The sequence below is a fragment of the Chenopodium album genome, chromosome 8 (assembly GCF_948465745.1).
Source record: "Chenopodium album chromosome 8, dcCheAlbu1.1, whole genome shotgun sequence".
Lineage (NCBI taxonomy): Eukaryota > Viridiplantae > Streptophyta > Magnoliopsida > Caryophyllales > Amaranthaceae > Chenopodium > Chenopodium album.
In genome coordinates this window covers 71308338-71334680 of record NC_137841.1, presented here as the reverse complement: position 1 = coordinate 71334680, position 26343 = coordinate 71308338, and the positions used below count along the sequence as shown (strand labels likewise).

The 26343-nt window shown below is 36.0% G+C and overlaps 4 protein-coding genes and 1 non-coding gene across 12 annotated transcripts; 3 read left to right on the top strand and 2 right to left on the bottom strand.

The window, feature by feature from the left end:
- The first annotated feature begins 1691 nt into the window (after positions 1–1691).
- On the top strand, positions 1692–11249 carry LOC145556515 (AUGMIN subunit 5-like). Of its 7 annotated transcripts, none has more exons than XR_014091879.1 (12): positions 1693–2465; positions 3754–4296; positions 4537–4678; positions 4915–5085; positions 5468–5677; positions 7064–7249; positions 7780–7939; positions 8403–8589; positions 8956–9088; positions 9850–10159; positions 10513–10678; positions 10917–11249. XR_014091879.1 is itself a non-coding variant. In XM_081618175.1 (10 exons), exons 1-10 carry the CDS (start codon positions 1999–2001, stop codon positions 9976–9978), a joined length of 2322 nt encoding a protein of 773 aa, XP_081474301.1. In that variant the 5' UTR covers positions 1692–1998; the 3' UTR covers positions 9979–10432. The 7 variants fall into 7 exon arrangements, 2 of the variants coding, with proteins under 2 accessions (XP_081474301.1, XP_081474300.1); XR_014091881.1 differs by having other exon boundaries at positions 10591–10678; positions 10917–11247; XR_014091880.1 differs by lacking the exon at positions 10917–11249 and having other exon boundaries at positions 10591–10860.
- A 3370-nt stretch (positions 11250–14619) lies between these two features.
- On the top strand, positions 14620–17144 carry LOC145642225 (uncharacterized). The gene is made up of 2 exons (XM_081693332.1): positions 14620–14988; positions 15750–17144. Exons 1-2 carry the CDS (start codon positions 14799–14801, stop codon positions 16829–16831), a joined length of 1272 nt encoding a protein of 423 aa, XP_081549458.1. The 5' UTR covers positions 14620–14798; the 3' UTR covers positions 16832–17144.
- Positions 17145–19998: 2854 nt separating this feature from the next.
- On the bottom strand, positions 19999–21362 carry LOC145556514 (thioredoxin-like protein Clot). Of its 2 annotated transcripts, none has more exons than XM_081618173.1 (3): positions 21258–21362; positions 20689–20840; positions 19999–20447 (listed from the first exon to the last, which is right to left on the bottom strand). In XM_081618173.1, exons 2-3 carry the CDS (start codon positions 20831–20833, stop codon positions 20191–20193), a joined length of 402 nt encoding a protein of 133 aa, XP_081474299.1. In that variant the 5' UTR covers positions 20834–20840; positions 21258–21362; the 3' UTR covers positions 19999–20190. The 2 variants fall into 2 exon arrangements, with proteins under 2 accessions (XP_081474299.1, XP_081474298.1); XM_081618172.1 differs by lacking the exon at positions 21258–21362 and adding an exon at positions 21090–21151 and having other exon boundaries at positions 20689–20849.
- A 3230-nt stretch (positions 21363–24592) lies between these two features.
- On the bottom strand, positions 24593–25917 carry LOC145556513 (thioredoxin-like protein Clot). The gene is made up of 3 exons (XM_081618171.1): positions 25664–25917; positions 25232–25386; positions 24593–25051 (listed from the first exon to the last, which is right to left on the bottom strand). The coding sequence occupies exons 2-3, from the start codon at positions 25374–25376 to the stop codon at positions 24795–24797; spliced, it is 402 nt and encodes a 133-aa protein (XP_081474297.1). The 5' UTR covers positions 25377–25386; positions 25664–25917; the 3' UTR covers positions 24593–24794.
- A 144-nt stretch (positions 25918–26061) lies between these two features.
- Positions 26062–26134, top strand: TRNAV-UAC (transfer RNA valine (anticodon UAC)). Its single transcript has one exon. It is a non-coding gene; the product is annotated as a tRNA-Val (tRNA).
- The last annotated feature ends 209 nt before the right edge of the window (positions 26135–26343 follow it).

Genomic DNA, 26343 nt, shown 5'->3' with positions numbered 1-26343 from the left:
CATTTTTAAATTACTTAATTTATTAATTAATATTTTAAATTTAATATTGTGTTTATTGTTAATTTGTTATGGATTAATCTTAACCTGTCACGTCTAATGTCGGAAAAATTTAGAATATTGTGTACGGCAAATTTTTTAATTTCAATTTAAGTTTTAGGATAAAAAAAAGTGCAAAAACTGTTGAGTATTGTGCCAATTTGGTATGGAGTGATTTTAAAAAAGTGGAGTATAATAGTGCAACTTGTGTTTCAATGTTTCATAATTTGTTTTGATATAGTGGGAAGAAAAAGGAAGGACAAAGGGAAAGAGGGTGGATGGTAGAGAGCAAAAGGTTACTCCTTTGAATGGAACAATAAATGACTAGTTACAACTTACAATAATGTTAGCGACATAAAAATTGTGTGTTGTATAAGAGTGATGTTAACTACGGAGTATTACACTATGACTAGGTAATTGATATGTATACATAAACGCTTCGAAACTAAGACAAATCTAACCATAAGTAATGGAATCGCAAGAGATTTCAAATAGGACAATCAAATTAAATTGAATAAATGGAGTATTATTACACAGTCCTCGTAATGTTGAAATAGAGCCCAAAAATTCTTTACAAAGGAAAAAAGAGCCCAAAATTCTTTAATAGAGAGAAAATCATTCCCAGTCTCCCAAACCCCCCCCCCCCCCCCCAAAAAAAAAGGGTTTGTTTATACTACTATATAATTTCTTATAGAACTTTTTCTAAAAAGTAAGGTGCGATATCTAAAGAGCAGAGGAAGTATACATGTTAAGTTAGACAAACCTGGGCTCTGATACCATGTTAAATTTCAAAACTATATGAAATGGGCCTAGACAACTCGAACAAGGAGGAGGAGAATTTGGTCCACAAACTAAGTTTTAGAGCTTTCACACTAAAACCAATTGGCAATAGTAGGAGTAACTCATCTACTTTATAAAGTGGAATCATCTCTCCTCTTTCTCCAATGTAGGACACTCACAAGTGGGTTACAATGAGTTTCAACATAAACCATAGAGAATTACAGTAACTAAGTAGAATAGTAGTCATTACTCATTAGATGAAACAAATATTCAGCTTTCAACCCTCAAACATGACAACACAAACAACCAAATCTTTAACCATTTTCAAATATTGGATCCACTAGTAACCTCCTCAAATCTCTTGTGTGAATGACTTTTGACAACGTTCAGGATTAACTTAATAGCTCAATCAAAGCCAATAAAATCATTCTTCCCATTCTTTAGCTAAACTTTCATAAATCAACTGATTAACTTTAATCATTAACAACATAACTGACCATCTCTGACACGACACAATCGAAACTAACATGACACGGATACGAAGTTACTGAGAGAAAACACAAAGCCAACACAACACGATACGAAACCAACTCGAACTCGATCCGTTTAGATAATGTGGTCAAATCATGCAATTATCCTACACTTGCATAATCTTTTATAGGTTTTGTGAACAACACGAAATTAATACGAGATCAAACGCAAGCATGACATAACACAACAGAATTACGACTTAATTAATAGTCCAATCCACAACTTAATTAAGTAGCTAAACGAAATTAAAACCGTAATTGTACGCTACAATTATCATAATGTTTGTACCAATAGCGGGACCTCCCATTTCAAAAATTAAAAAGAAAACTCCATTTCTATTCAATTTCTTCAAATTCCATCTTTTTTTTTCAAACTCAGACAAAACATCCACTCTCTCACTCCTCTTCTTCTCTCTTCCAATACTCACACTATCAATTCAAATCTGCTTCCAAATTTCTTACATTCTTCGTCAATTCATACAAATTCCTCCGATTAATTCGACATTTGCATTCATTAGATCTGTTTTAGGGTTTTAGCTTCAATTCCCTTTTTTTCAATTGGAATTACTGGTAATACGATCCCCAAAAAATCCGATGATTTCGTCGTGATTTGAAATTCTAGGGTTTTTGTTTTGTGTTTTTTTATTACGAAATGCAGAGCTCGACGAGCTCGGCAATGGCGGCTCAACCAGAGGCGATTTTGGAGTGGCTTCAGAAAGAGATGGGGTATAGACCTGCGGGCCCGTACACGGGCTCAAGTCGGGCCGGAGTGGGCCCATCGGCGGATGCAATTAGGAAGGTTTGTAGAGGGAATATGATTCCGGTGTGGAGTTTCTTGCTTCAGAGGGTGAAATCGGAGAAGACGGCGGAGACGATTCGAAGGAATATTCAGGTTCATGGAGGTGATGGTGGTGGAAAGGGGAAGGAGGTTGGGAAGAGGAGAGAGAAAGAGAGAGGGAGATTGGAGGCATTGCAGGAGAGAGATGCCGCCGAGAAGGAGGTTGAGAGGTTGAGGCAGATTCTTAGGAGGCAGAGGAAAGAGTTGAAGGCTAAAATGTTGGAGGTTTCGAGGGAGGAGGCCGAGAGGAAGCGAATGCTCGATGATCGAGGGAATCTCAGGTATAGCTTGCTTTCTCTTTGTAGCTGATTATATTGGAGTCAATTGTTCAATACTTGTTTTAGTTTGTGATTGGTTGGACTTGGCATTGGTAGTATGATATAGAGTTTTCATGATATAGGCCATGACATAACTATTGTAAGTTATAATTTCACATTAGGAAGTGCATGACTATGATTGTGTTTATCAATGTTTTGTGATTTATTATTGAAGGTATTGGTTTTGACAAAATGGTATTTTTGGAGCAAACTTGGCTTGGAAATTATAGTTTGTAGAGTAGTTTGGAATTCAATGAAAGATGTAACATTTCCTGAAAAGGCTTATGATTGGATATCAACTAATACCCTCATTTGAAATGAATGTGTGTGAGAAGTTTGAAAGGACACAACCATCGTAATGGTTGTTGAGCTTAACTATATCTAACCTTATACTACCTTTGTTCCTTATATTTGCAACTTTGGAAGGTTGCACGGTTTGAAGCAAAATTTGTTTGTGAGTGTTAAATGGAGTGAGAAATATAGAGATGGATGTGATGAGGAGAGAGATAGAGATAGAGATAGAGATAAATGATAACTTAATAAGGAAAGAAAACATTTGTTGCAAATAGTATGAAACATCCATTTTTGGCATATGTTGCAAATAATATGAAACCAAGGTAGTATATGATGAGTTGGGACAACTTGAATATGGGATGGAGGGAATGACATAGAATCATCTGGATTTGATGTGGTGGATGTATGAGCATTGCTGTAATAATTTCCTAGGACGTGGAAGGAGGATAATGTGTGGGTATAATTGGAGAGGGTTGGGCATTAGTTACTTTAGTTGAGTACACTATTTATTGTAGTATTGTCTACATATCATATTGAGTGTTGAGGGTTTGTACTTTGGGTTGGGAATGGAGAGTGAATCATTTGTACTTGCACTGTTCATGCCAACTGCCAAGAGGCATCTTTGAGGCATTGTAGTATGAACTATGTATTCTTATAAAGAGTCAAGCATTCTAGTTGCTCGTATGAGTTTGGCCTCCTATGTTCTAAAGGTGATCCTTTCAAACAGAAGGGCTCTTTAGCAAGATTCAACATTGAATTGCTATTGTAGCATGAGAAGTATAATGCATAAAGAACCAAACAAACTTGACTGCACATTTCATTATTCAGCCTTGACAGTTTGCATAAGATGTGGATGACAGTAAATATACTAACCTGAATAGTGTTACTTTATATTAAAATGTGAAACTTATTTGTTTAAATATGGGCAATTTTTGATGATGTGTTATATATAATGCAGGCATAAGCAGGTTATGTTGGAGACATATGATCAACAATGTGATGAAGCAGCAAAAATATTTGCTGAATATCATAAACGTCTTCGTTATTACGTCAGTCAGGCTAGGAATTCTCAGAGGTCCAGTGTTGATCTCTCTACTGAAGTAGCTAGTACCCTGCATGCAAGCAGTGAGAAAGAGGGTGTTTACTCAACTGTCAAGGGAGCCAAAGCTGCTGAAGATGTCATTCTTATTGAAACTACTCGCGAAAGGAACATCAGAAAAGCATGCGAGTTTCTTGCATCACATACGCTTGACAGAATACGCAGCTCTTTTCCTGCTTTTGAAGGAAGTGGTGTGCACTCAAATCCTCAGCTAGAAACTGCTAAGTTGGGCTATGATTTTGATGGTGAAATACCCGAGGAAGTTAGTATTGTTGTTGGAAATTGTCTAAAAAGTCCACCTTTGTTACTTCAAGCTATTACTGCATATACTCAGCGGTTGAATTCATTAATTGGTAGAGAAATTGAGAAAGTTGATGTTAGAGCAGATGCTGAAGCACTCAGGTACTTGTAATGTTTCCTTACTATCTTTAGTGGCAATTTATTTTTATTTTATTACTCTATGGATTATTTTGATTGGTAAGTGATGTTAATATCACTGTCTTCATGTCTTGACGTCTTGTAATCCTCACATTTGCCTGTGTGGAATGTACTGTTTATTTGATGCCTTGGGTACAAGCATTGTATATCTACATGTCTTGTAATCCTCACCAAACTAATTGTAAGTTTGATTGTATTGATCAGGTATAAGTATGAGAACAACCGAGTGATGGATGCTTCATCCCCAGATATGACCTCACCATTAAGTTATCAACTTTATGGTAATGGAAAGATTGGGGAAGATCTACCTTCAAAGGGAAGTGAAAATCAGCTTCTTGAAAGACAGGTTTGGTTCTACCTTGACACATAGCATATTGTTTTTATTATTACATTATTTACATTTGGAATGTGTAGATGTCTTGCTGATTATGTTTGTCAGTCTCCTTTTCCTTTGGAAGTGAGTGATTTATTGATCGACACATGTTATATTGAGATTCTTTAATTGTTTATATGGTTTTACATTTCAACTCTTTGAATTTGTGAGTTGCTTTCTTAACGAGTTTCTCTCTTTCATCATCGCAGAAAGCTCATGTTCAGCAATTTATAGCTACAGAGGATGCTTTAAATAAATCTGCAGAAGCTCGAAGTATGTCTGAGAAGCTTCTAATTCGTCTGCATGGAAGTGATGTTAATTCTCACCTGCCCGTTGTTGGAGGAGCGTCACAAAATGTTGGGAGTCTCAGGCAATTCCAGGTAACCTTGGTTAAAACAGTTTGCAAAAAATTTCAAGTCCGGTAATTCATTGGATCACTATCGGTTGACATAGAATATGCAACAGGTGTTTAATTTTGCAATTAAATAGCCTTGTAGGTTTGTGGGTTTGAATTTGTCTTGAAGTTTGAAAGTTTCATTGATTATCGAGCTGCTTAGCACAAATTCTTCTAAATTTACCCATTTTTCCTGTCTAGCTGTTTTTTTTTTCCTGGTTTGTGAGAACAGAGCTGTGCTGATACAGGGTTTAAACATTTAAGTTTGTCACTCTTGGACTCTTGGTTGCATAGGTGCCTTATGTAGACTTATTCTAGCAAGCTTTAGACTTTGTTGGGTGTATGCTAACTGTTTTCCTTGTTTTTAGCTGGAAGTGTGGATGAAGGAGAGAGAAGCTGCTGGATTAAGGGCAAGTGTAAACACATTAATGTCTGAGGTGCAGCGTTTGAATAAGTTATGTGCTGAGAGGAAAGAAGCCGAAGATTCTTTGAAAAAGAAATGGAAAAAGATTGAGGAGTTTGATTCTCGAAGATCTGAACTTGAATCTATATATACTGCTCTTCTTGACGCTAACAAGGTAAGTAATTGAGCTGGAGCCTGTCTTTGATTGCCTAGAAAATTAAAAGATCGATAACTGTTTCTGACATTGATGTGTAATAAAATTTTCACCTAATGCATTCTTTATGAGTTTATGGCCTCAAGACTCAGTATTGTATACAGAATTACAGAGTCTTATAAATTTTCGATATCATTTATTCACTTGGATACTTGTTAGGGTTGTGTCCATAGGTATGCTGTTTTGTATCATTTTTTCAAAATTTAAGAAACTTATCATTGGATCATCCACACAGTAGTCACATCCCTAAAAGTGCTAGTTCTATGTGATTGCTGTGTGTATGACTCACTTAAGTGGGATTATGGAAGTTGCTCATTGGTTTTGGACTCTTTTCTGCCTCCACTCTTGGCTATTAAATTATCTGAGTATGGACGTTTATCTGACAGCTTGAAAGGCGACTTCCATTAATTTTGTTCTTGCTTCCCCCCCCCCCCCCCTCCCCCCCCCCCCCCCCTTTTTTTTATTCTCTCTCAAATAACGGCCTGAGCTTACATGCCCAGTAAAACTTCATTACTAAAATCTATCAATTTAAGCTTCTATCTTACAGGCATGACATATGCTCTTGGTAGCATCTGTGCTTCATTTTGTTTCTTGCTGGCATCTGAAGCCTCATGTTATGTTTATATGTTGAAAGCCCTTATTAATATGTGCTGTCTCCATTTTTTGCTTTGTAAATACTCTATCAATCTCTAAATTATAAGCCACATTGATCATGGTTATCTTTGAGGATATATTGTCATACTAGTTATTTTCTGTTTAAGTTTACATGTCTTTGTTGTGCTACTACATAGTCTTTCCTGAGAACTTTTAAGTGAGGGGTTACATTTAAAGTAATATGTGGAAATTTTAGTGCTATACATCAAATTTTAGAAATTGGCCCATTATTTTGGGATGGTTTATATAAGATATGTGGCCTACTAGTTAGGGCTGGAGGTAGCAGCATATAGATCATTTCTGCTGTTAGGTTTTTTTTTACTCTACTTTCTTTGCTGTGAGATTTCAAAGACCACACTTTTCGACACTCTTGAAGGTTGCATAGAAAATTAAATTACTACCTCCGTTAACTATTATTTGCAACAAAGGAATATTTTATATCTCACAATAATACCCCTTTGTCGCAAATAATAGTTAACGGAGGTAGTATTTAGGTGATTGTGGGATCACAATGATTGCATAAAAGACTAGCGATTCAAATTATATGGATTTTCTTATAGCTGTTTACACTTTGTGGATTTGTTGGCAAATTTATGTATGATAACCTGTGTTGGGGCCTTTATGAAGCAAATTCAGTGGTTTATAAACATTTGAATTTCTCTTACCCTTAACATGATCTTAAATTTCTTCCAGGCTGCTGCTGCATTTTGGAGTCAACAGCCATTGGTTGCTCGTGAATTTGCATCTAGTACTATCATCCCTGCTTCTGGAATTGTGATAGATCTATCAAACAGTGCAAAGGATCTTATTGAAAAAGAAGTTTCATCATTCCTGCAAAGTCCTGATAACAGTCTTTACATGCTGCCAGCTAGCCCACAGGTAAACAATTAGTCTGTTGTGTTAATTGTTTTTTTTCCTCTTATATTTGTTTAAGGGTGGATAAAGGATTTCTACTATGTAGATATCAGACATGCCTCAGTTTTTCTCAATCAGTGTTATTGATCAAATTAGTGAGGCACAATGGATATGTTATGTTTGACAGTAGTAGCAATGGGCTAAGTTGAGAATGCGAGCTAAACATGAGAGAAAGGGATGAGTGTTTAACTTAGGTTTCTGCATGACTTTCTGCGTATCTCTTAGTTAATGAGTTATGACCTTGTGTTCTCTGTTGCTTCTCTTTGAGTTTTGAGTTTTTTTAACTGTTTAGAATCTTGAGGGTAAGTTTAGCACCAAGGTGTAGTTTCCTCCTGCCCAAATGATTTTCTTATGTCTCAGCTACCAAAGTAATGTATTTACAAAAGCTATGAAGTGGTCTAGATTTCATTTCTGACTGTAGGCTTTTCTTGTTAATGTGGCAATTAAATATCTTGTCTTGATCAGTTTCTTACTTGTATTCTGGTTGTTATCAGGCACTCTTGGACTCCATGGGTTCTAGTGGGTCCACGGGACCAGAGGCCCTAGCTGCTGCTGAGAAAAATGCTGCTTTGTTGACTGCAAGAGCTGGTGCAAGGGATCCATCTGCAATTCCCTCAATCTGTCGCATTTCTGCTGCTCTTCATTATCCTTCTGGTAAGGTTCCATCACTTAATACCTGTCATAAATTAATTAAAAGAAAAAAAGGAAGAACTTTGTAAGTGACGGAGTGTTGTGTTTGGGATCTTTCAACTATGTAACTCAGTTGGTACAAACTCCTGATACTAATTAAGTGCAGTTGAGTACTTGAGTAACAATTATATATTGCTCTTTTTAAAGTCTCTTTTTTTTTTTTTTTTTTTTTTTTTTTTTTTTTTTTTTTTTGACACAGTTGTTTAAAGTCTTTATTTTAGTTGAATTCAGAAAGTTTAAAAAGTAGTTATCAGTGAGTTATGGTCCAGTCTCTTTAAGTTTTTCATGTTTTGAGGCATTATCTTTGTGTAAATGATAATATTGATTATTCATTGATATTCTGGAGATTCTGTTTGTTTCTTATGATTGGCACTTTAAATATCTCCTCTCTAGGTTGTGTAGTAAATAATTTCATTTTGTGTTGAAGGATCAGATGATGGTTTGGCATCAGTACTGAAAGCCTTGGAGTTCTCTTTGAAACTGCGGGGTTCCGAGGCCTGTGTGCTGGAGGACTTAGCAAAGGCAATCAATTTGGTTCATAGCCGAAGAGACCTTGTTGAAAGTGGTCGTACAGTGTTAAACCATGCTCACCATGCACAGCAGGAATATGAAAGGTAACATGTATTCCTTTTCTATTTCAATGTAGGATTCTCTGAACTCCTGCTTTTGTTTATGCATTGGTGTGCAGTGTGCTATTACATTAGAGCCCACACATAAATAAGGTTGTCTTTTTTTTAGTATGATGAATCATTATTCTTTTGAAGCTGCACTAACAAAATTTATATTTTCCTTCGTATTCTTCGGAGTTTTGAGTTTATTAAGTTTCTTACTGAGATAAGCTTATCTTTTGTATTTATATGGTCTATAACCATTTTAAATTTTGTTAAAATGATGTGCATTGCTTCTCCTGTGGTCAGTGTGCCCGTTGTCCTAGGGCGTGTGCCATTCACTAATTAACATTTTCTAATTGAATTTGGCAGAACTACAAGGTACTGTCTGTCATTGGCCTCTGAACAAGAAAGAACTGTGACTGATGAATGGTTGCCTGAGCTCAGAAATGCTGTAATAAATGCTCAGAAGAGCTTGGAAGATTGCAAATATGTCAAGGGCTTGGTAAGTAATTGTTGTGCGTTTAGCAGAAATCATATGTGTGTTCTGAGGGTCTGCATGTAATAAGAGTGTATTAGGATAGTATACACCCTCCACTCTTAACCACATGTTACTTTTTCTAATTTTAGACTTGTAGTTTTCAGATAGAATAAGATTATATTTGTTTCTGTGCATCTCTTGAAGGGTTTATATTGAACCTTATAACACTTAGAAAGGAGGATAGCTTGTTAAGCTGCGTGTTTAGATTGTTAATGGTTAGTTTCGATATGGAGTTGTTTTATTGGCATTATTGGTCTGGTCTTAATTCTTACAATCAAATGAAACGTATGGTGGATCAGTTTAATAATCAGATAATTATAGATATAGATGGCTGTTTCTCAGAATTCCTTAATATTCCCTGTCAGTAGATGGTATTTGATGATTGGGATTGTTAAATTTATGAATGAAAAACTTTGCTTTATGGAAATAGTGATGTCTTGTGTTGGAATGACTCGTAATTGAAAGATTGACAGCACTGCCTCAAGCCCTCAACTCTGCATTGTCTCTGTATAACAATATTCTGGATGCAAATTTAAGATTGTGCATTATTATTTTTAACAAAGATTAAAAATAATTTGTTATTGAAAATCCAAGCACATGCCTGTCCAGTGCCTAAGGTGTAAAAATGATCATATACTAGTAAAACCCCAATTTACAAGCTATGCTTGTCTGATCTGTATTGGCAGTTTTGTTTCTGTTTTAACCAATTTTGATGTGTTCTGCAGCTTGATGAGTGGTGGGAACAACCAGCCTCAACTGTTGTTGACTGGGTTACAGTTGATGGTCAAAACGTTGGTGCTTGGCTTAATCACGTGAAGCAGCTTCTTGCATTTTATGACAAGGAACTGTTATAAGTGGTTTTGATAATCCTCAGTGGACCAACTTCGTGACATTTTTCTTCTCCACTAGCCACTTGCAAATCCAACTTTCGGCTAAGAGGTGTCTTGAAACCTTGAACTAACAGATTTTGTGCAATTATACCAGATATTAAGTTCTTGGAGACTGTGGGTAGAATCATCTCATTCCAAATCTGAGGTACAAGAAATATCTCCCTCCCACTCTCTGTTCCCCCCTCCCTTTTCCTCTCTCTCTCAACCCTCCTTATTGTACAGCATCTTATCCCCTTGTATAAACTTTGTATCAGTTCTTACGCTGGGTTTACAACTTTAAATGCCACTAAAAGGGCAGTGTATTTTTCACCTAATTTCTCTATTTTAGTAGAGCAGTGTTGCGTGATTTATAATGTAAAGAATTGTACTTGTAGACCTCAGTTTACTCTAATGCTAATGAAATGCCATTCTTTTTGTACTTACCATTCTTAATGCTTCTGCTATCTGTTGTTAAGTAAATCATAACTCTCACACATTTTCCTTTTTCTCTGCATAAAGTCTTCTTTAAACTATTACTATTGACATTACTGCTGAAGGGATCCTGTGATGAGCAACTCATCATTTGCTGTTTACCAGAGGAATTTACAGCTGCTGCTCCTGTGAAGTGCGAAGAACATGGCAACAGCTGAGCCAAGATGATCAGTTGCAAGCTTTTTAATAACAGGTACCCCATAATTTACTAAATTTCAAAAGGTTTTTTGAACTGTCATTTTAGTTACAGATTGTCCTGGATTTCTTCAGTACAAGTACGAACTAGGGGGTACTATACCTACCTTGTGGGATTATCCATCTTCCACACATATAGTAACAATGCATCGTGTCAATGTATGATCTATAGACTGAGCAACTTTAAGTTTATCTCGGTGATCATGCAGTCGGCCTGAATATGAACAATCTTTTAGAATGACAGATGATGTTTTCTATCCTCGAGTTTATGGTGTTCAATAAGTTTCTTAACTTGAGGCGTTTATTTTGGACTGATGAGGTAGCCACTCAAGTCTTATCTCGCTCCATCTTTATGTTGTTAAGGTGTTCATAGACCAAAACTACATCACATAGCTCTATCATTTGGCCTTTTGCGTCTGTAGGGCTAAAAAATATGAACCATATTTTCTCCCTTGCGGGCCTACCCTTTGAAAACCGATGTAAACTGGGTTAACAGTGATGCAACCCAATGTAATCTTATTGCAATACAAATGTCACATGCTGCCTTTATCTGAAAGATAAGTACTTTTTTCTTTTTTTTTTTTTTTTTTTTTTTGGGAACGGATTGGTTAATTATAGACGCTGTAAGTACAGCTTCTATATAATATTTAATTTTCACGATTTTTTTTTTTTTTTCACTTTTAGTTGCAACACTTTGAATTTCACATTTGTCAATGTACGGTTTTAACGCTTCATATCTTTGATTAGAAAAAATTAAAATAAGATATTATAAGGATCTAAATTGAAACGAATCTAACAAGATTTCACATAATATATTTTGCCTAACATATAAATCAATAAAGAAGGCCAAATGTAAGAATATGACTAGTGTAAATTTTCAAGTGTTGCAATTAAAAGTGAGTGTGCGAAGGAAGTTAGATTTTTTAATACTGTATCATAATTAGAGAGTTGTTTCTCTCAAATAAGAATGAACACTATACAAATCCATTTAAGAAGATATTTGATAAAAAAAAATTATAAATCTTTTTCGTGACGATTTGGATATTGGAATAACATGATAATGAAGGAAGATATTGTTTATGATTAATTATTGGTTATCACATCATTTGGAGTCGTATAAATTTGTAATACAATGACATTCAGCATTTAATTAATTGACAAACACACGTCGTTTTATGTGTAATTAATAACAGAATATATTCGTTATCCTAAAGCCAAAGTTAATAGAATGTTCATGATCCAAAAGAAAAAACAACATTCATTTAGAAGAGCAGACATACTAGTACGTAATTTGTTATGTCGTGAGGTGCTAGTTAATTCAACCCGTGAGTTTGTGAGATAAGGTGGCCAACTTTTTTGGACACCCGTGAACTATGGAATTGGAAGCTCCCTTTTTACAAAATCAGCATTAATTTCTTGATCACTATCAAATGTTGTTACTAGAATTATTTTGTGATAAGTGTTCTTTTAGTGATGTTTAATCGGTTTTAATGTACGTTATTATAAGCGATAACGATGATCAATTAATCATTAGGTACTTTGTACATTGGTACTGTATAAAGTATTAGTTTAGGAAGAAATAAGGATGTGGAGTTGGCTTGATGGTACCACTCCCATCTCGTAACCTCGAGGTTACGGGATTGATCCTTGCCCTCAGCATATGCTGGAATTCCCCCCCCCCCCCTCCGTTGTACCCGCCCTTGTGGCTCATATGAATCAAAAAAAAAAAATAGTTTAGGAAGAAATTATCAAGTGTCGATTAGTGTTATTATAACTCAAAATTGTATGTGTGGTAGTTTTTTTTTTTAAGGGAATCATTTTCTAGATTTTAAAGAGTTATCTTTTTATTTTATTTTATTTTATTTTACCTAATCTTTACTTTATGTAAGCCTTGTATGTAAGTTACAACCACTATTAGGCATTAAATACATAAATCAATAGGGATTTACCCCCCTCTTCCACCCCCAAAAAACAAAAAAAAAGGTTGATTTGTGAAATTATTAGCTGGTTAGCTAGCTTGATTCTAAAAATTACTCCATGCACTTATATAAAGGGAAGGAAGTAGATAAATAATTAAATATCATTAATAAACCATAAATAGTTGTATGAATTTGTTGAAAGTACTTATGAAATGCCTCTTTTCATTAATATCATCTCCCTCTTTTAATTTATATACACAAACTTATGTTCTTATTGTGATTTTAAAAGATTAATTAATTAAAGATTCATTTTTCTTTTGACCTTTGGATGGTTATAGACTAAATTAGAATGACTAAAAGGGTTGCTCTTTTTAGTTCTTTCACATTACAAAGTACTCCGTACTTCTTAGTTCATACATGTATACAAAATTATTACATAATTCTAAACGTCGACTTCAAATATATAACCTAATAGTAAGGGTTGTATCTCACAACTTTTTTTTTTTGGCCGATCAACAACAATCTTGCATTATTTGCTCGAGGAATAATGTCATCTTAAATTATCACTAAAAGACACACACCAAAAAATTGAGCCACACAATATACTTCGTACGTAAATTTACTTATCAATTCCCCCACCCAATTCAGCAATCGGTGCATACTTATGTTAAAAAATATGTCGTATGTTTAGTTTTTTACCAATATAAAATTTGTGGTGCTTGAGACATGTATTTTGAATCACACAAATAATCAGTAATATTCTGCATAAACTGAAAACAAGATTTTTATTTTAGCAAAATGCCACAAGAATTGAAGATGTTTTTGTATCTTTTGTAATAACTACGAAGTAAATACCAAAATAAAAAAAAGAAGTGACTTATTGTCTGCCTTAGGGTGGTCTAATGGTTTTCTATGTGTGTTATTTGCCCTTTTCCTTAAAGAAGATAAGAATTATCTAAAAATGGATCCTTATCCACCATATATTTCTGTACCTTATTTCAATCTATAACCTCTATATCGGAGTAAAACTTAATGCAAAGTATGCTAATTGGTTAAGTATGTACAAAAAATGTTTGTACATGTAACATGTTCGGCTTACCTCTTTCTTTATTTTGCGATGATATGTAGAAGTTCATTTTATTTAAATGGAATGGAGCATAAGCTCAAGACTCTAAAAGATATTCGGATTATTCATAAAATACCTCGATCAAGAAATACACCATATCTATATAACAAGCAGAGAATTTAATATTTTTTCGGCCTCTGATCGTATTTTGTTCACATACGTTGTAACCTCAACCTCAACTAGATGTCGATTCACTGCATCACATATATTTGATGCTGTAAACCTACAAAGGATAAATCTCAGAGTTGTACAACAGTAATGAAAAAGAAGATACATGGAAGAAATGCATCACATATATTTGATGCTGTAAACCTACAAAGGATAAATCTCAGAGTTGTACAACAGTAATGAAAAAGAAGATACATGGAAGAAATGCATTATGAATGACTGTCTTTTACAAAAGAGGGAACAAACTGATTTAATGTAAAGTACGTGTGAATGTGGCCTGCGATCATTTGCTCATTGATTCCTAAATTAATATAGAATATAATGGAATAACTTTTTCCGGACATTCTAAAATAGTAGACATGACTAGCTGCTATCTCAGGGGATGGAGTAAACAACATTGGAGAATCCGAAAAACAAAAATGATGAAAAATGGTGATATGAAGTATTACTCTAATCAATCTAATCACTTTAGCTTTTTTAACCTACAAGTCCCAAGTCAAAACTCATGAAATATGTGGTTTACTCAACTTATCTCGTGAACCAACTGGGATTTCTACCTATTGCAATGTACACCACCAATAAAAGAACTACTAACTTTCAGTAAAATGTAGCATGTAGTAAAACCTACATAATTCCAATAATAAAATAAAATATAATAGGAATTAAAAAAATATGAGGAGCATGATTTACTGTAGCATTAACAGCATCTAGTTTGTAGTTGACTGGCCTCAGCATGAATAACATAAATAGATGACACTTGCTCTTTCATAGTTTCATTCTCTATAAGTTTAGAAGCTCTTCTTATACAATAATAAATATAAAAAGCATAGCTTTAAAAAAAATTAAAAAAAAAGGCTGAAGCTTTATGTTATAATACTTAGTTTCAGAGGGACTGGTTTAATTTTATGATGAGAGGGTTCAGAAATTGGTGTCCCTTCTCATTTGTAATAATATTGATTCTCTCTGTTACATGCTGCTCAGAAGCAAGGCATCATCATCATCAGAAGAAGCCTTCTGCAGTTGTAGTTGGTGCTGTTTTTTGTGATACTTGCTTTCAAGATGACCTTTCCAAAGCTGGCAGCCATCACATCTCAGGTAAATCACTAATCCCTTCATTTTATCCTATAATTTGGTCACTTTCTCGAGTTTCTTAAGAGTCCGGTTAATTGTCCAACAGTTGAGCACGACCTTAAAAGTTATTTTAACTACAGTTAGTTCATTAAGAGAATTTATTATTTAATGACATTTCACCCCCTGTTAGTTGCTCGATCACATAGACTTTTTCATATGTTTAAGACTTTAGGCGGCATATTATTGACTTTGGAAAAGATATTCGAGTATAGCTGTATTTTTTGTGGGAGTGAAAGACTATGTTTATGTGTATTTCTTATGCTCCCTCCTGTTTAAGTTTTAAACAAAACTGTGTATGTCCCTGGACTTCATATCATGGCCGAGTTTTAATGCTATGTCCGTTTAGCTGTGTCACGGTCCTATGTTCAGAAGTCATGGAGGATAGAGCTGAGGCACCTTTGGTTATGGATGGTGCCTATCTTGAAAAACTAGGGGCACAAAGCATTTCAATGTTGATATTTTGATTCTTTAGTTTTGGTAATAATAAAAGGACAAAAAGGGTGGAAAAACAATGTTCTGAGTTATGATAAATTGGTTAATAGTAACATGGCCTAGAGAAGACAGGTGCATTATTAGGCAATAAGCAGCCAAATCAGACTTTAAGTTGTTTGTGTAAATACAGCTCTTTCTCCAGTTGTTTGTTTCTTTCATTCCAATACATTAAGATAAGGATAAAGAAAAAAAACCATTAACCCTGCATTATTTCTGAAATTTGGTATTTTCAGGTGCAACTGTTGCAGTAGAATGTGCACAAGGGAGTTCAAGGCCAGCATTTTACCAAGAGGTGAAAACTGATAAACAGGGCAATTTTAAGGTGCAGCTACCCTTCACGGTCAGCAAACATGTCAACAAGATTGAAGGTTGTACCGTTAAGTTGGTTAAGAGCAGCGAGCCATACTGTGCTGTGGCCTCGACTGCTACTTCATCTTCGATTCATCTGAAGAACCGAAAGGGAAGGAAACACATCTTTTCTGCTGGCTTCTTCTCTTTCAAACCACTTAAACAACCCGGCTTATGTAACCAACAACGGTCTCAGCTGAATTCTCTTGAAGGCTTACTAAACCCTCAATACCCAACAATTCCAAGCATAAACCCTCAAATTCCTACACTTCCAACTCCTGAAAATCCTACACCAAACCCTCCTACATCAACTAACCCAGACACACCTATCATGCCAAATTTGCCTAACCTTCCACCACTTCCTAAACTCCCCTCGGTCCCACTCTTACCGCCTTTCCCAGCTACAACTCCTGATACATCGGTGGGGCCTTACAAGGACAACAAGGTGGAGAATGGTCTTGTGAGACAACCACAACAGATTTTCCCTCCAATTATTCCACCAATACTACCTTCCCCACAAGGTCCTATCCCATTACCACCCAACCCACTACAGCCAGCACCTCTATTGCCGAACCCCTTACAGCCCCCGGCTCCACCACTCATCCCGAACCCATTACAGCCCCCGACCATACCACCAGGTTTACTGCCTCCAACACCTCCCTTGCCCTTTATACCACCAGTTCCTGGATTGACTCCACCCTCATCACCACCAGGTCTACTGCCTCCAACACCTCCATTGCCTTTTATACCACCAGTTCCTGGATTGACTCCACCCTCATCATCACCACCAGGTTTACTGCCTCCAACACCTCCATTGCCTTTTATACCACCAGTTCCTGGGTTGACTCCCACACCCTTACCACCTCCACCCGCATCTTCGTTCCCCCTTCCTCCGATCATCCCATTACCACCCACGCCACTCTTCCCTGGCATTCCCCCGGTTAAGACCAAGACAGTGAACCCTTGAACAGCTATTAGCTAGCATGTACAATTCTTGTAATCCATATCTTCTACTACTCCTATCATTTCCATCCCTACTTTAATTTCTCTTGTACAAGGAAGGGAAACAAAAAAGATTTGGCCTACTTCACAATTCACATTATCACATATATAGGTCTGTAAGACTGTAACATGTTTTCTTACTCAAAGTTAGCATGTTTTTGTTCAAATTACATTATGTCTGCTTGTGTTAGTTTTGTTAATTCAATCATTTTAAAGGATTGATGAGCTAAAATTTTCCTATAATATTGAAAAAATAAGTCATCCAAGTTATGAGTAAAGTGTTCTTGGAAGGGAAACTGTTAACAGTTTAGCAAGCCTGAAAGTCCAACACGTAAATGAGGAAGGGCAGCCTAGTCCGTGGCCTAGCAGAGTCCAAGTGTGTTTTTTTTTTGCTTGTTGTTGCTCAATTTCATTAGCTTGGTCGATATAGGATTCTATTATTTCGATCTAGTTATAACTACATCTTATTTAGTTGAATTTAGTCTAGGAAAAAGTTTCCTACTCACGTAAGAATTGAAGGGTTAGGAACTTAGGATTCTATAGTAATCTATATTTTTTTTTTTTTTCGAGGAAACTATAGTAATCTATATAAAGGGGCTATATGAGTTTTTATCTTTTGTATGCATAACAATAGAGAACTATCACGAACACTACACTTATACTAGTACATTATATGATCACACAATATATCATATTCATTCCATTGCTTCATTTGCTAAATAGAATCAATCAATCAATCAATCAATCAAAGCCTTAATCCCAAAAGTGGGGTCGGCTAACATGAACCAAATTTGATTATTCCGTGTAGTCATCAACATAAATCTTTCTCCTCCATCCCTTACGATCCAAAACTTCATCCTCACGTAAATCCATGCACTTCATATCCTTCCTCACTCCTTCCAACCAAGTCATCTTTGGTCTCCCTCTTCCTCGTTTAATCCCTCCATGGTCCCACTCTTCCACTCTTCGCACCGGTGCACCCTCGGGTCTCCGTCTTACATGTCCAAACCAACGCAGACGATTTTCCCTTAATTTATCTACAATGCCCGCCACACCTACTTTCTTGCGAATAACCTCATTTCTGATTCTATCTCTTAAAGTGTTTCCACACATCCACCTTAACATGCGCATTTCCGTAACCTCCATCTTTTTAATATGCTCTTTCTTAGAAGCCCAACATTCTGTACCATAAAGCAACACTGGTCTTATGGCAGTCCTGTAGAATTTTCCCTTCAACTTTAAGGGAATGCTGCGGTCGCATAGCACTCCCGTGGCCGCTCTCCATTTAAGCCACCCTGACTTAATCCTGTGGGTCACGTCTTGATCAATGTCACCATTCTTCTGGATGATCGACCCTAGGTACTTAAAACATTCACTCATGGTCAAATCCTTTCCATCCAAACTCACCACTTCATTGCTTGTCCCCCTCTGAGTGCCAAAACGACATACCAAATATTCAGTCTTACTCCGACTTAGCTTAAACCCTCTAGATTCCAACCTTTGCCTCCATTGCTCCAACTTGACATTAACCCCATCCTTAGTCTCATCCACCAAAACGATATCATCTGCGAACAGCATACACCATGGAACCTCATCTTGAATTGGTCTAGTTAATTCGTCTAGAACCGTTGCAAAAAGAAAAGGGCTTAATGCAGACCCTTGATGCAATCCGATTGTAATAGGGAAATCTTTTGTCAACCCTCCGCATGTCCTCACATTTGTTGACACATCCCGATACATATCCTTAACTAGGTCTACATACCTTCGTGGGATACCTTTCTTCAACATTGCCCACCAAAGTATCTCTCTTGGCACCTTGTCATATGCCTTCTCTAAATCAATAAAGACCATATGAAGATCTTTCTTCTTTACCCTATAAAACTCCATCATTTGTCTTATCAAATGGATTGCCTCCATAGTAGATCTCCCAGGCATAAAACCAAATTGGTTATCTGAAATGCTTGTGCATGCCCTCAACCTTTGTTCAATCACCCTTTCCCACAACTTCATAGTATGGCTCATAAGCTTAATTCCTCGATAGTTAGAACAATCTTGAGCGTCTCCTTTGTTTTTATAAACCGGGACCAAGGTGCTCTTCCTCCAATCTTGTGGGATCCTTGTAGCCGTCCATATCTTGTTGAAAAGGTTTGTTAACCAATCAATACCAATCTTACCCAAACACCTCCACACCTCTATCGGTACCCCATCAGGGCCAACCGCCTTCTTAGGTTTCATCTTCCTCAGTGCAATCTCCACCTCTACTCTCCTAATCCTTCGCACATACTCCATGTTGATTTCTTCATCACTCATAGAGGTATCTCCTATCACAACTCCATTACTTCCATTAAATAATTCATCGAAGTACCCCTTCCACCTGTCCTTGATGCCCTCCTCTTGCACTAGGACCATTTGGTTCTTATCTTTGACACACTTCACCATGCCAATATCCTTCCTTGCCTCTTGTCTTCTAAATAGAATAATACTAAAAATGTGTTTGGACTGCTAAACCATTTTTGGGCAAATAGCCTGCTTAATTATCGAAAAACCTAAAGCCGTAAGTCAAGACGTATCCTGAATTTGAATGAAAAATTTATCTAGTTTGTTAGACTACGTAGGGGTAGTTTGGTTGGGGGTAACCAAGAAAGGGAAAGGGAAAGGGAATGGGAATCAACTGGCCCGATTCCCTTTGTTAATGTTTGTTTAGCACTTTTAATCATTCCCTTTACCCTCCTCATTACCCCAAATCCTTCCAACTTCATTCCCCACCCCCCCTAGACTTTTCCCTTCCCTTTCCCTACCCACCTTCACACCACCACATCACCACCTTCACACCTACCAACACCACCGGAAAACCAGCCTAGACCACTGCCGCCCCTACCCTGACCACCGCCACTCCTCCCCCGACCACCGCCGATCCTCCCCCAAGCCTCGCCGCCCTCCCCTCCCCCGCAAAAACCACCCTAGCCCCGCAAAACCTTTTAGATGCACACAAACAACATAATCTCACAATTTAGTAAGATATTCCCTCCAAAGTATGATCAGACAACTTTTCAGTGACGAATTCCTAGTGATCTCATAATTATATCCCTTTTAATCATTCAATATTAACAATAAATGTTAGGTAGGATAAAATGCAAACTCTAAACATTAATCAGCTAGTAACATTGTTATATTACTCAGCAGACTGGCAACCAGACATCAGTTATGTTTCGAGTTTTGTTCAGACTAAAACCCAACCACTAAGCAAGTTTATTATTTCTAAGGGGTGGGGTGGGTGCATTAGTTGAAAAACTCTGCATCTACAACTAAACAACATACATTTGATCACTTGGCTTCGCCGAGGAGAGCACTGATCTTTGATACAATGTGAGCCTCATAGTCCTCAAGACGAGCAGCAACAGAATCATTTTCCCAGCGAATAAGGGTTGGAACATCCTTGACCTGAAACCTTGAGTCTACCCTCCAAGGGTGCTGAGGGTTATTCCAAGTTGGTCTATCTCCTGCATAAGCTCTCAAAAGCATCGCGTCTTTTCCATATTCTTCCAACTTCTTCAAAATCACTGGTTCAGCTGTCACACAATCTGCATTTAGTGGCACAACAATATAGATATGAGCATACGATTGATTTAGAGCTACGTCGTATTAATGATCAAAGATGTACATTGGACACGAAAACCATTAAGTGCAACCATCATTAACATCCAGTACCACCATTAAATTTAAAATAATAATAATAATAATAATAATAATAATAATAATAATAATAATAATAATAATAATAATAATAATAATAATAATAATAAAGTACTGTATATAAATTACCAGGACACCAACTGAGGTTTGTAGAAGGATCATTGTCACCCAAAAAGAGGATGAGACTAACTTTGTTATTTGCAGCTTCCTTTGCAAACTTATCAAAAACCCCATTGAAGTTTGCAACGGTAGCATCCATTATCTTCAACCCCATCTTTTTCCTGATAATTCTGAGATTAATTAAAATAATGGCAGAAATTTAAATTTACAAATTGTAATTTAGAATGCCCAAGAAGTCAAAAACCCTAGAATTTCAATTAATTAACACGAACAAGAAGCCTAAATTAATTAAACACAAGAATTCCATCAACAAATCAAAGAGAATTATACTTGTTAAACGGTTTTGTACAGTAAAATATTAACACAAAGATGAAATCTTTAAAGGGTTAATTGCATGCAGAAGCATTTACCTCTAGAAAAAACCCAGAAATTGATTGTAAAATTGAGTGAATTAATTAAACACAAGAATTCCATCAACAAATCAAAGAGAATTATACTTATTCAACGGTTTTATACAGTAAAATATTAATAAAAAGATGACATCTTTAAAAGGGTTAATTGCATGCAGAAGCATTTACCTCTAGAAAAAAACCCAGAAATTGATTGTAAACTTGAGTGACTTTCCCAAGTATATTTTCTGCAAAACCCCCAAAAATGAAAATTTATGTTTTCAAAATCTTTTGTTTCCCACCAGAGCCTTTTCCCCTGTTTTTGTTCATTCTTCTATTAGATCCGAATAACAGATGGATTCGGAAATCTGGATATGAATAAGACTCAAACTATGGAAAATACAGGCCCAAATGCTACACATTATGACTCTTTTTTTTTTTTGGGATGCTCATCCGGTTCACCGGAGCTTAGCTCCAACTACATCCGGATTCGACTCGGGTAACACACCTGGCTTATGGTGGGTAAGTATTCCAACAAGAGTTTTTAGAGGCTTGAACTTGAAACCTCCCTTAAGTGACATCAAGTTGCTTACCACTTCACTTGAGTCAACTCTTGTTGGTAGACATTATGACTTTGAACTTATCTAGATATCAGGTTTCGTAATAGCTACTTACCTACTTTTAATCTTTTATTACGAAGTTCATTAATTAAATACTCGTACTTTTTTCACGACTAGTTAATGTAAATCTTCTATCATTACGGAGTAATATTTTAAACTACTAGGTTAAACCTATGTAATTTTTTAAAAATATATTTTGTATAATCTTTATATTCTCGTAATCGTTACGAGTACAAGTTTGTTTTACAATAATATATTAAATAAAAAATATATGAGTAATTTTTTAGACTAATGTTGTACATACGAACACTAAAACATTGATGGATTTCTGAATTATCCACAATTCCACATAAAATATCTTAATTGTCATTGCTTATTACTACATTTTTTTTTTTTTTTGCAAGGAAGCCTATTACTACTGACTTTATAGTTCATACACCTTTATTGTTCTTAAAATATTATGTCCAATCACAATGCCGAGACTTGCCAAATATCATAGTTCGAAAAAGACGTGTACTTGGAAAACAAGTAAACATATTTCCCAAACCAATAGTTATCTACAACAATTAGGAAACAGATATTGGCAATTTTATGTAATTACTAAATATAGCTATATTAGGACTTTATCTTGGATATTTTATTTTATTTTATTTTTTTGTTTTTTGTTAGACTTGATATTTAGAATTAAAAGAGTCGGTGTAGTTGAGGTTATATATACCCCTCCTGCCTTCAACAAACACATACAATTATACAAAAGTATTACTCGAGCACCAAAAATTATTTGCATTGGTAAAAAATATGGCAATGAATATGAAGAAGAGAAAAACAGAATTAGAAGATTTATGTGTGAAGAGGAGAAAAACAGAATTAGAAGATCTAAGTGATGAGACCTTAATGGAGATTCTTATTCGAGCACCAGTGAAATCAGTCCATCAATGTAAGCTCGTCTCCAAGCGTTGGCTCGCCTTGATTTCTGATCCACACTTTAACGATTGCTATCGACGACAATATGATGCATCTCAACGTCAAGGTAACCATCATCTACAACTTGTCAATCATTGTAGCATTAGTTTTGATCCTTTTATTCCGATCAATAATGATTTCCGAACTATAGAGGCCCAAGCTTTACCTAAGAGCCAACCCTTAATATCCTTAGATCACTTCAATCAACAATGGCCTATGAACATAATATCTTGTGTATCTAATGATTTACTCTTGACCGTGTCAGATTTTGGCCTATATACTCCCTCGTTATATCTGAACGTATCAAACCCCTTAACTAAGCAATCTTATAGACTCCCCAAACCTCCGCCCTGTCTCTCGTATAACCCTATTACTGATTCCAACGGCATTACTGATTTAAATGACATCGTATGTAGTGTCGATGATCCTGCCCATTACAAAGTGGTGCTTGTTAAGGAAACTCCGCGCCTAGTAGGCGCGGACGTAACTTTGTAAGATGTAGCGAGTTTATGACGTTTTACGTCTTCTCTTCTGATACTAGCAGTTGGTGTAAATTTCTTGTGCACCCCCCAGAAGACTTTGTTTCGGTGAGAATGGTAGATAAAGAAATTGGTCAATACACCACCACGTTGGATGGTGCGCTTTTTTGGTGCACCAACATGATAATGGTATATAATCCATTCGACAAAGAGAACCCCCAGCACTGCGATTTTATTGATCTTCCCGAGGAAGCTAAACTCAATGAGATGTACAATGAGAGACTTTCACCAGTTGATCAACGTAGAATATGCATAGCAAATGTTGAACAGAACCTGCGGCTTTATCATTGGAGCTACGTGACCGCCTCTACTCAAACACTCACTGTCTGGGATATGAAGGACTACACCAATGGCCATAACCGTACTTGGAGTATAAAGCACTTTGTGGATCTTACAAGTATTAATTGGCTCTGTAGCGATGTGTGCATGTCTATCAAAGGTTTTGATCCCTATGATGGAGACGTGCTATACGTGTTGTCTAAGGAACTATGTCTACTCTCTGTGAACCTGAAAAGCAAGAATGTGCAATTACTCGCTGACTTCAAGTCCAATGTATCTACTTCGCTCCCATGGTTCAAATTGTTTCATTATTGTCCACCTTTTCGGCCAACTCCTGTCACCAAGAGCATGGCCGCTACTGCGACTGTAATTTGAAATTTTAACATGGTGTGGATTGATTTCATTTATTCTTTTAAAAGACGTGCTAACTAAATAAAGACAGTGTGTGATTTCTCATAAATAACAAGTGTTTGATAATCAAGATAGTTGTTCGCTTTTTGATAACTAGAACTTCTTGCAGGCTCATTGCTGTGAAGATGTGAAATTAGCAGAATCAAACTGAAAATTTACAGGCCTTTGAGGTTTTAGATATACAAAGTTTTTTAATGTTTAATCTTGCATTAATTTTAAATTTTGGAAATAACAGTATATACTTTAGCAACCTCACTGAAAAACTCTCTCAGCCATAGTTCAGCAACAGCATTGCTAAACAGCTGCAGAGCTGCCCACCATAACAAAGCCTCACACAAAAGCTGTAATACTGATACACCAGCACACATTCGCATCCGAAGTAACACATTATCTGTGTTACATTAGCAGCATAAAATGTCTTTCTAGGAAAATTAATAAATTAATCAACAAAGACCACATGGTAATTCTTAGTGTATTTTTATTCTACCTCTTCTTTTAAGGAAGGCATGTTTACATTTAAAAAATGGGTTTACTAGCATGAACCACGAGCCACATACTACAAAGTGATAGATGATGTAAGCTTCTAAATGAGATGCACACTAACAACTTAATGTCTCAATTTAGCATGGTTTTTCCCTCCAACGTATGTTCAGATCTTAAGTCCAAAGAATGATGAACAGCTTGTGAGCTCATAGTGATTATTTTCTTAGGATAAAATGTAACGCTGAACATTTATTAGCTAGTAACAACCTTACAAAGCAGAATAGCCTGGCAACCAGACATCAGTTATGAATCTTATGATTTGATTTTTTGTTCAGACTGTCACTCAGATACAACCATCTAAGCAAGTTTATTAGGGAGTGTGTGCATTAGCTTAAAAACTCTGCATCTACAACTAAACAACGTACATTTGATCACTTGGATTCGCCGAGAAGGGCACTGATCTTTGATTCAATGTGAGCCTCATGGTCTTCCAGACGCGCAGCAACAGCATCATTCTCCCAGCGAATAAGGGTTGGAACACCCTTGAGCTGAAACCTTGAATCTACCCTCCAAGGGTGCTGAGGGGTCCTCCAAGTTGGTCTATCTCCTACATAAGCTCTCAAAAGTGCCACATTTTCTCCGTATTCTTCCAACTTCTTCAATATCACTGGTTCAGCTCTCACACAATCTGCACTTAGTGGCACAAACACACAATACACAATCTTTATATATACGAGCGTACGACTGATTAAGAGCTATGAAGTACTGTCATATTAATGATCAAAGGTGTACATCGGAATCATAATTATAATGTGTAATCATTAGTAACACCTAATATCAAAATCAAAGCAAAAAAATAGAGAATTACCAGGACACCAACTGAGATTAGTAGAAGGGTCATTGTCAGCCAAAAAGAGGATGAGATTAGCTTTGTTATTAGCAGCTTCTTCTTTAAACTTATCAAATACCCCATTAAAGCTTGCCACTGTAGCATCCATTATCTTCAACCCCATCTTTTTATGCCTGATAATTTTCTTAGAAATTATTAGAATAATGAGAATGCATCTTATCTTCTATAAAAAATTAAGAATGATGGCAGATGATTTTAATTTAGTATGCCCAACAAAATACCAGAATTCCAACCAATTCACACAAACAAAAACCCTAGATAAATCAAACACAAGAATTCAATCCATTCAACAAACCAAAATCAAAGAGAATTATACAATAGGTTTTGTACAATAAAAAACTGATAAAAGATGAAATCTTTAAAGGTTAAATTGCATGAAGAAGCATTTACCTCGAGAAAACTCCAGAAATTGATCGTAGAATCGGTGAATTTCCCAAGTAATTTCTGAGAAAAACCCTAAAAACGAAAATGTATTTATGATGTTTCAAGCGCACAATTTCAGGAATCAAAATCTTTTGTTTCCCACCAGAGCTTTTCCCCTGTTTTTATTTTTCTAACTAATCCGATAATAGATTGATTCGGAACTCTGGAATCTGGATATCTTTTCGAAACCCAATTCATGGGAAATGCCGGCCCAAATTCTACTAATGCTACCATTGTGGACTTTAAATTCGGGTCAATTCATGGCATGTAAAATGTCTGAAAATTCCAAAAAAAAAAAAAAAAAAAAAAAATCTGAAAATTTGGTTGGTCTCTATCAAACAAAGACACAGATTTTACATTATTCAGTTGCTGTGGTGTAGTGGTTATCACGTTAGTCTTACACACTAAAGGTCCCCAGTTCGATCCTGGGCAGCAACAACTTTGTTAATTTTTATTTTTATACTTTTTTTTTTTTGGCAAACTTATCTTCGTGACACTGTAAATCCGTAATAATCATTTTGGTATGTAGAGTGTAGTGCAATGGTTTATTATGATTTTTTTTTTTTTTAATGTAATTCTCATGAAAAGAAAGCCAAAAATTGTTCTAGTGGAAAGATGCTTTAATTGAAAAGGCGACATATCTCAAT